Source organism: Cucumis melo, chromosome 6 (genome assembly GCF_025177605.1).
Source record: "Cucumis melo cultivar AY chromosome 6, USDA_Cmelo_AY_1.0, whole genome shotgun sequence".
NCBI classification, from domain to species: Eukaryota; Viridiplantae; Streptophyta; class Magnoliopsida; order Cucurbitales; family Cucurbitaceae; genus Cucumis; species Cucumis melo.
The window spans coordinates 19054052-19063886 of NC_066862.1; the positions used below are offsets into that span (position 1 = coordinate 19054052).

Consider the following 9835-nt stretch of genomic DNA (forward strand, 5'->3'; position numbering starts at 1 on the left):
ATTCAAATCTCTTTGTATGCGAGATAGATTGTGATAGATCGAGACATTTTTGTTGAAGTAGTTACGAGGATATAAACGATTGACGAGGAAGATTATGAACAAAAAAGTAGTGAAGAAGATAAAGGATTGAAAAGAAGATTAAAAGTCTGAGCAATTTCCGAGCAATTTCCTTACCCTTTTTATAGTCCCTTGATTTTGATGGTATTTTTGTGAGTATGAGTTATTGGAGCTAGTTTCTATAAATGATTGTCTATATTTAAACTTTTTCCCCATCTTTTTTCTGTTTATTACTTTATCGTTTATATATATGGTTATTTACAAGATCATGTATAATGATCGTTTCCATCGTTTACTAATCGGATGCGTTTGGACGATTAATCGCGCGTTTGTTGGGATAGTTTTGGTATTTCGTATTGTGGGCCTGTAAGCTTTTCCGGTTTTTTAAACTGTTCTATAAAGTGTAAATAATTTGCCACTTTGTTATATTTGTAAAAAGCTTTCTTTTTTTCTATCTATAATTTACTTTGGCTTCTGTTTGATAAAAGGTTCTAAAGTTCAAACTAGCAAGTTACATTACTTTTTATGAGAGAGATTTGACGAGTATTTTTTGTAGTTTAAATTTGAATTGAAAGGTTGGTTAGAAAATATTGGATTCGTAAGAAAATTAGCTTATTGTCCTCTTACATGTTTAATTTTTCTATTGTCTGCGGAAAGTAATGCAATATTATTTGTAATTAGCACTTTGACTGTTTATACAAACACGTGAGGATTGTTCGTTTAGTTATATGTTAAAAGCTGCAGAGAAGATTTCGTCCATAGTCTATTAAAACTAATGATTGTTGTGAATTTTATTTAATTAATTATTTGTGTGAAAACACATTTGATTAAAAAGTTTGAGATGAAGTTGATGGTAAATATACATTCTTTTCGCAACAGTTGATTAAAAGATGACTATGCAGCCAAACATTGGGTTCGAGGGATAAACTGATGCAACACAAAGAAACCAAGGAGGTTATTTTCTTTCTCTTTTCTTTTTTTTCTTTTTTTTTTTTTTTCTCTGTTTATTTACTATAAAGTAATTTTGGAATTTGTAGTGATTAAAGAGTGACACTACAAGTATAATTTTGGAATCACTTATCCAAACCAAATGACTTTCACCAAAGAAAGTAGATTGACTAAAGGATGAAATTCAAATATTTAGAAACTTAAAAAAAATCAAGGCATCAACAAAGATACTAACTACAGTTATAGAATTGTAGTAGCGGAAAATAAGAAGAGGGCCTTTCATTGAATGTTAAAGAATGACACTTTCAGCATAATCAAATACCTTTTTTAATGTCAATCGACTCGAAGGAAAGGACCAGTGGAAGAAACATGAAAACGCAATTGAAAAAAAAAGGAAAAAGGAAAAAGGAAAAAGGAAAAAGGAAGCATCTAGGAGGAGCACGCTATTCTTTTGAATTCAGCAATGCAATCCAGAGCCTTTTGAAACTCACTTTCGTCCAATGCAATTGTGAACCGACAGTACCCAGGGATTCCTGTCCATGAGCTGCTGTTGATGCATAAACCAGTGGCCTTCAGAATTGCTTCTCTGATATTTGAGTCGTCGAGTTTCACTACGTAATCAATGGCGTTTTTCACTTGGATTGTCTTGCTCATATAAAGGGTGGGCTTGGCTACTACAGAGACACCGGCATGGCACTCAAGCACATCCCATCCACAGTTCTCAAGTGTCTGTCTCAGTATGGGTGAGAATAGTAGTCAGGAACTTACACGACATGTTTAGAAGTAATTCTGATTACTTTTGTTATTTAATTCAAGTAGTAGAAGTTGTGTTTAAAAGTGTATCATTAAATAATAAAAGTGATTTTAATCATTTCAAATTCACTCCCAAACATGCACTTAGAGTTCTTTTATCCAGCACTCAAACAGGCATTTACAAAAAAAATTCAACGATCTTTTGTACAATGAAGCAACTATAAGTAGAAGCAAGATATTATGAGCAATTTTATTATAAGCAAGTTTCTTCTTTGTTATTGTTGTAGTCGGTAGTTTTTCATTCTGGTCTACTATTGCAAACCAAACTCAGAAAAACTATAGGACTAGGTTCATGGAAAACAATATAACAAAAAGTTTAGGTTAAAATCATAACTAATACTCTTGAGCTCTAAGATGAAATAAGCGGTAACAAAGATACTAATCTTCTATATATAGTTGTAAATAAGCGGAAAGTAATGCTCTAGTTCTTAGACTTGTACTACCAAGTAATAGTTCAAAATATGTTTTAGATTGAATTTTAACGTTCCTAGGTAAAATGAAACTTTTTCAAAATCTTGGGTCATAATTGAAACCAACCATAAAATTTAAGAAATAATTCATATAATTTGTTAAAACATTTATGATTACCTCTTTAAGACGCTTGGATCTACTTCTCAGGTCCTTAATCTGTCTGGTTACAGCATCCCACATGTCTCCTGATTTCCTCTCTCTTAGTCCTAGCAACTTCTTTATAGCGTATTTCACTGTGCTATGAGGTCTACTTAATCCTGAGAAGCTGTGGAACAATTCAATCAAAGGCGGTTGGTTCAAAACCAGAAAACCAAATTTGAGGGCATCCGTTAGCATCATTGGTGATAGTCCTCCGAGCAGACATACAGAAAATGATGGATTGTTAGATCCACAAAGCCTCGATAGAACCCCTTCCAGGTTCCAGCCACTCCAACCCTCATAATCAAATTCCAATCCTGAAAATGAAGTATCAATGATGACCCTAGCCCCAAATTTAGCACAAGCTGTTAACAAATTCTCTATTTCTTTCTGGTCATAAATCAGACCAGTTGGGCTAATTGTTGGTCCAGATATGTATACCCATGGGTTTTTCACATTATTGAGTACTTGATTCAGTCCATTCTCTGTTAACTTGAATCCTTCTTCAGATTTCGTAGGTATGTTCACAACTTTTGCCTTCAAAAATTTGGCACTGTGAACATAGTTTCCATTGGTCCCAACTGGAAAACATAGTGTTCCTCCTTCTTGGATGCAACAGAGGACCATCTTATTAAACAATGTCAGTGCACTATCAGCGTATGTGAAGTCTGAATTGTTTTCGATTGGGAACCCATAATTGCTTTCGACAAATTGCTTGATGCTAGTACTGACATCTATTTCTGACTCCGACATGTTCTGTCTTGAAAAACTTTCAAAAATAGCAGCTTTGACTGAAATTGGTGTAGGCAAGAAAATCTCATCAACATCCATATGAATTAGGGAAGAATTATCTGTCTGATCAATTGACAGCTCAGCATTATTGAGAACTGAGATGGCAGAACTGGAAAACCCAATTATCTCTCTTGAGCTTGCACTTTTGTCACATTCTCTCTGAGGACATGAATGATGAATTAATTGAAGTTAAGGGTAAACATTACATAACAAGCAATACAACGACACTCGAGTCCAAATGTAAAGGTGAATAATAAAAAATTCTAAATTAATGTAAAAACAGTGAGAAAAAATGTCGGTAGTAAACACTGCGTTCTCCCATGTCAAATGGCCTATATGTTGCTGAATGAACAAATTCATTATCCAACTTGGTTGTGACAGTGCAACATGGGAAACAAATATTTTACAAATTTCTGTTGTCAACATTGTCATACTTGAATGTTCTTATAACAGGTAACCACCAAAGTACTCTAAATGCAAGCATGTCCCAATACACAATATAAAACCCACCCAACATACTCCATAGGAAACGAATGAGTCAATGACACTGTGCTGTAATGCAGAAAAGGTAGTTAAAACTTAAAATTACTCAGTAAAGCAGATTGATACAGTTTCTGTGTTGTTAGACCTGCATCACATTATGAACGTATTTCGTAGGAGAAGAAAAATAAGGTTTATATACCTGTGCAGGTAGATGGCGGTCAGCTAGCTGAAAAGCAAGTAGCTCATGAAAAAGACAGCCGTAGTAATATTGACTTATGGGGGCAGTTTTCCCTTCTAACAATTCTACAGTCTTGGACAAGGCCTTAAAAATGGCTTCTTCTTCAGAAATTACAAAAGCCACTTCTAAATCTGTATATACCTGGAAAGTGTATCAAGCAGTCATAATTAAGCAGATAAGTACATGACTAAGTAGTATAATTAGTTCCCACGAGATTAAATTTAGCAGCTCTGCAATTTGATAGCATTTATATCAAAGAATAAGCCCCTCCAGTTATGAATTGATTGAAGGAAACAACTGGTATCTGCATGTTAAAAAATAAGTACCTGATTTTTCACCAAGCCGCACACAATAGCTGCATGAGAAGGAAGAGAATTTCCTGCTAGATACTTTAGGACTCCATTGGAACTTGGAAGACTGGATAGTTCAAAATGGTCAGATATGTCTAAGAAAAGACGGGAACCTATTTCTCTGGTAACATCCAAAAGGTGCACAAAAGCGGAACTAGTAACAGCTTCAAAATGAGCCATCCCAGTCACCACCACCTGAGGCTTCAGCTTCTTTATCAGCTCCATCATTAAATCTGACTGGCTAGGGGCCTCAATAACCGTAAGTACATCGTCTCCAGCACCATTAACTCTGGTCTGCAAAACATGCATGCAAATTATCCCAGGCATATTGCATTGCCAACTCATGCTCTTTAAGTCTTAACTAATACATATTGATTGCATTTGATGGCACAGCAATAAAGTAGTTCAGAGAATTGATTCTAAAAAATAAACTGCTTATATTTAAGAAAAAAGAGATTGAAGTGCACGATTGTATACAGAGATGCACTTACATCAATATTGAGTGAAGTTAACCATTGCCTTGGTAGGTGCCGGGTTAGATGTTCGTCCACAATGGCAAGGCGAGGGGAGAACAAGCGAAGAGCATTCTCAATGGCCACAGCCCTTGATGGAAAGATCACAACATTCTTCATAAGAAATGGCAACAGACTAGTCAGAGATGCAGTTTTACGTAAAACTACTTGCATGGTTAAGCACAAATAAAGAGATAAACAGTGTTTGTGCTCATTAACAAATAGAAAGATTGGAAGAGAGTTGAACAAATCTATATCGCTGTAACAGCAAAATGAAAAAACTTGCTCAAAATTTATCTGACATGCAAAGAAGAAAGACTGGCAACACACGGGTTAAGTGACATAATTGTCACCAGTTTGACGCTTAATTCCAGGCAGTGAATACTGAATAATTTTAAGCATGCATGATAAAGACCATTGCATAAAGTGAGCATTGATCGCCATCCATTCCCTGCCTTGAATAACCAAATGATGAAAATAGTCCAAATCACTTGGAGAAAAAACTTCAAAACAGGCTCATAAAATTTACAGCAGCTATTCCCTAATTTCATTACAGTTATATATGTTGCATAAAAAATATGACAAAATTTGTAAAAATGTATATTTAAGATTTATTAAGCACTTCACAGATATGATTCAAGAAGTAAACATGATTATTTCATTGCTTATAAGAAAAAAATAACAATATAAGTTAGAACTTCAAAAGTGGATAATAACCAGCAGGTGATCTTACTCCAGCACTGAGTGGTACGTGGTGGTATGTTTTCATAAACCCAGCAATAAGGTTTCGGAAACGCAAGCTCCCAGCTGGTGGCTCATATGGAAAATATGCACTGTCTTTCAATATACTGGCAAGATAAGCTAGGAATGGAATCTTCTCATCAGCAACGGACTCATCTTGAAATGATAAATCTAATGAACTGCTGATTTCTTGGAATCCACTCTTAAGAAAATCAAATATTGTCTTAACCTGTCAGTTCATTGAGATTTTATATTTAAGATTCGTCCCATATTCTTATATATTCTATTTTAAAATTTTGTTCAGTATACTGAACCTGATTTGGCTGAAGGAGTTGACAGCTATAAACTGATAATGCATGAGAGATGCGACCACCAGCCTTCCCATATGCCCATGCTGTTCGAGCACAAATAGGTTGATCCCCTGAAAGTCCCATAAAAAACTCAAAACGATGTGGACTGTTCTTCTCAATTTCGACCAAGGCAGAGATGTCAGTGTCAGCCGCCTGTAAATACAATATATGAATGTAACTTAGACAAATAGACAAATCATAAACTTATCTCCAACGAAAAAGATTCACTTACCTGAAGAATTTTTGTTTGCCAAAGCTTGGTAATGCGGAAGCCACGCCTTTCAAATAATCGCTTACAAACACCTTGTCCTGGACGGCCTCCCATATTGAAGATCATAATCCCCATGGGTTTGATAACACTTATTCCTTCCTCTACTGCCCTAGCAATCAGACCTAAACCAAACTGATCTTCGACAAACCCCTGCATTAAAAGATAGTTCAAGTGAGAAACAATAGAGACTATTGGACAATGTTTATCACCAAAGAATGATAAATGTAATTATAATATAGATGGGATTAAGAAAAATGGACAGATGTGAGTGAATTATGGTCATTAAATGAGCAATTGATAAATCTGGCACCATACATGTACCTATTAAAGCAAGATTTCAAATGATAATGAAAATAGCAATCATACAGTGAGAAATTTTTCGTGAGGATTTTGCAAGCATAAAGACTGTAGAACAGGATAAATGTTGTGAATTTAACCATAATGATACGACCCTAATATGTTTTGGGACATAAAGAAAGTGTAGAAGAGACTGATAAGTTTCTTTTATCAAAACAAAGAACTTTTCAGATTCTTATCTAGAACTCCTCTTCAGCTGAAATGATATAGATCAAATAAAACACAGATGCATAATAGGCAGAAAACAAGATACATGATGCTCCAGTTAAGGTTTAATCTTTTCATAAGATGATTATGAACTCTAAGACTCGATTATCATTTTTAAATTACCTGAAGAGCACAATAGTTACTCAACGAGTACAAAAATTCCTCACTTGCATTTTCTGTTATCATCCGGGACATAGCATCTGGATTTGGGTTAAGAATCTGCAAGAAGCAACCAATTGTGAGTTCCAGAATCTATTTTAATATTATTTTTATAATTCCATAACCAATCGTGTAAATTTCCCCTACATTCAAAGTTTCTCAACCTAGCATCACTTGAAGTTCCATAAAGAGGTTGTACCTGAGGTATGCATCCAACAATTCGCTCAAGTTGGATATCATTGTCTCTACAATAGGCCAGCAGATCAGATTCATGGAACTCTACTCTATCCAAAAGGGTTTTCTTCTCAGCATCAAAAATTGGTTGGCCCTTCTCATCCAACGCATTTAAATACAGATTAATCCAAGAAATCTTTACTGCTCGAGGGTTGATGTCAAGGCCGTAGACCTACAAATGTAAACTTGAGACATGAATTTCATGAGCCAAAATTTTGTATTAGTGACACCACCTTCGGCAGGAAGCTGTACCCATAGGCTTATAGCCGTTAATGTACACTTTTTTGTCAACATACAGATAGGAAAGCATACAGGGAAATGAAAAGTTCAAGACAGAAGATTTTTCACTTCCCGTTAGAAGATGTAAATAATGGGAAGAAGACAAACCTTCAAAGGTAACCATTTCTCAGCAATGGCGATAGATATCCACCCATTCCCACAACCAAGTTCCGCCACTGTTCGATCCTTAAAGATGGAAGCTGGATGCCTATTCAATCCCTCAAAGAAAGTAAATGACCAATCTTCTGGGACAAAAATGCTAGGGATTACCATTGACGTCAATTTCTTCCTACCCCTGTATCCTGAGGTTTTCCAGAAAATGGTTTTAAGGCAGATGTCTTTTCAAAAAGATGTGGCAACATGAAAAAAAAACAAAAAACAAAAAGAAAAGGCAGGCAATTGGAGCTATAAACTTGCAAGGAATAAAACCAACTACCATCACTGGAACATTGACTAAACGATGTGACTATATGCTCATTCCAGTGATAACTATATTGAGAAGAATATATGATCAAGCTCCTAAAAAACGAGTTACAGGAAGAAGTACGGTGACAGAAAATTAAAAGAACGACTGACAAGCCATAAGAATTCGGAAATTTGAATGCGTTTGGAGAGGGGGGGCAGAGAAGAAAGAAGTCCGAGATCCATTAAAAGTAATAGTAGATCCTCTGGACATGCAGCCAAACAACATGACAAACACAATAAAGGGAGGAAAAAAACAAAGATTTAATAGCGAACTGCCGCAGACCGATCACGTTAACCATTATTTACGTAATGACTACATATGCTAGCGTGAATAAGCGGAGTATGCATTGACAATTGTATTGACCATACAGTAGCTACCGCGATCTAGAATTCGCCAGCTGCCATATAAACTTGGCAGATGCTTTCATAGTTCGAGTATAATTCGCAGGCCATAAAATTTCGGTTTTTGGTTGCATGCAAAGCAGTCAAAACCGCAATTCAAAAGTAAAATAAAACAAAAGATAGAGGAAATCCTCGAATTGAATCTATACATTACTGATATCCAGAAAAAGAAAAGGCACATATTTTTATGGAAATAGTCCATAATGTTTGGAGTTGTAAGAAGAAGAAGAAGAAGAAGAAGAAGAAGAAAAAATCAAAAACCAAAAGTAGAAATCTTCTTCAGTAGGTACAATTCATTTATACACTCAACTGCTAAATATCCAGAGCAGCAAAATTCAAGAGAAGCGCATTCCGATTCCCGCGTGGCCATTACTTTGCAATAACAATACAAAACTCATGCAATCACAGACATCAGTCCAAAACAAAACAAAACAAAACAAAACAAAACAAAACAAAACAAAAAAGTAAAAGAAGGTGTGAGAGTGAATAACCTTCGTATTGGTCGAGAAAAATATCCTCGATCCGGAAATGGTAGGAGGAGAAGCAGCGGTCGCAATCATCCTTAGTAGGAAAACGCCTCTGGACATCGGCAAGGAAAACACGAGCTCGGACTCTGGTAGCAGGATCCTCAAGACGGTCGAGAACGGAACGGAGGGTGGCGTAAGCAGCATCGCCGGACTGCTGACAGAGGGCTAAGAAACCATCAACGGAGTCCAAAACGGAGGCCATGGAGGAGAAGGGAGTTAGAGAGAGAAAATAGAGAAGGAAGGTTTAAGCTTAACTTGAAAATGAAGGAAACAAATAAGAACGAAGAAGAAGGGGCGTTTGTTAAATGTTCCCGGGTCCTCACTTCTGTAGAGATCTATCGCCTTGGACTGGGTTTTTTTTTTCAACATTATTATTACTTTATATAGTATTACAAATAACGTTTTCCTTTTACTCTTGGGAATTCATTTTAAATTACTCAATTTCTCTAATATAATATAACATTAACTATTATTTGTATCTATCATATTATTAACCCATCAAATTATATCACCAATACATTTTCAAATAAAGATAACATTTCTTTTCTCTTTTTTCCAAAAATCAAGAAACATCCTTCATATATCCAACATATTGCCTATACATCATTTCATGGATATTATTCGCACACTTTCCAATAAACATAGATGTATGGAGAAATTTTAACGATCTTTGAGTATATAAATGATATATATTGCGGACCTTTTACAATTATGATGCGACTTTACTCTTTTTTTAAATAAATCATTTTTCCATCTTTAATTATCAAATAAACTTTTTCCAAAATCAACATGTTGCGTACCCTTGATTTCTAAAATTGAAAAACATATTCCAAATTTTTCTAACAATTTCTAATCTAAGATTTACCAAAATTAAAATGAACTTGTAGATGCATATTAATTAACATCGATAGTTAAGAGATACGAATATTAGTGACATTGATAGATATGGGTCGAAAATCTATCCTTTATTAATAAGTGATATTTTGTAAATCTTTTCAATATTCGTTAAGAAAAACCTAATATGTGGAGAAAGAGAAATAA

General features: G+C 35.1%; 1 protein-coding gene across 4 annotated transcripts; it reads right to left on the minus strand.

Moving 5' to 3' along the window:
* Positions 1 to 1259: 1259 nt before the first annotated feature.
* Positions 1260 to 9175, minus strand: LOC103493292 (methionine S-methyltransferase). 4 transcript variants are annotated; one of them, XM_008453982.3, is made up of 12 exons: positions 8759 to 9175; positions 7509 to 7702; positions 7087 to 7293; positions 6852 to 6947; positions 6126 to 6314; positions 5858 to 6046; positions 5536 to 5772; positions 4782 to 4916; positions 4267 to 4584; positions 3902 to 4081; positions 2407 to 3378; positions 1260 to 1734 (listed from the first exon to the last, which is right to left on the minus strand). In XM_008453982.3, exons 1-12 carry the CDS (start codon positions 8994 to 8996, stop codon positions 1435 to 1437), a joined length of 3255 nt encoding a protein of 1084 aa, XP_008452204.1. In that variant the 5' UTR covers positions 8997 to 9175; the 3' UTR covers positions 1260 to 1434. The 4 variants fall into 4 exon arrangements, with proteins under 4 accessions (XP_008452204.1, XP_050942779.1, XP_050942777.1 ...); XM_051086822.1 differs by lacking the exon at positions 8759 to 9175 and adding an exon at positions 8578 to 8701; XM_051086820.1 differs by lacking the exon at positions 8759 to 9175 and adding an exon at positions 8417 to 8553.
* Positions 9176 to 9835: the final 660 nt, after the last annotated feature.

Excerpts from the sequence above, each read along its gene's own strand:
- LOC103493292 (XM_008453982.3), bottom strand. The coding sequence starts at position 8,996 with ATGGCCTCCGTTTTGGACTCCGTTGATGGTTTCTTAGCCCTCTGTCAG. Across the intron at positions 5,773-5,857 it reads AACTCCTTCAGCCAAATCAG|GTTAAGACAATATTTGATTT; the intron begins GTTCAGTATACT and ends ATGAACTGACAG. Across the intron at positions 3,379-3,901 it reads ACCGCCATCTACCTGCACAG|AGAGAATGTGACAAAAGTGC; the intron begins GTATATAAACCT and ends TCATGTCCTCAG.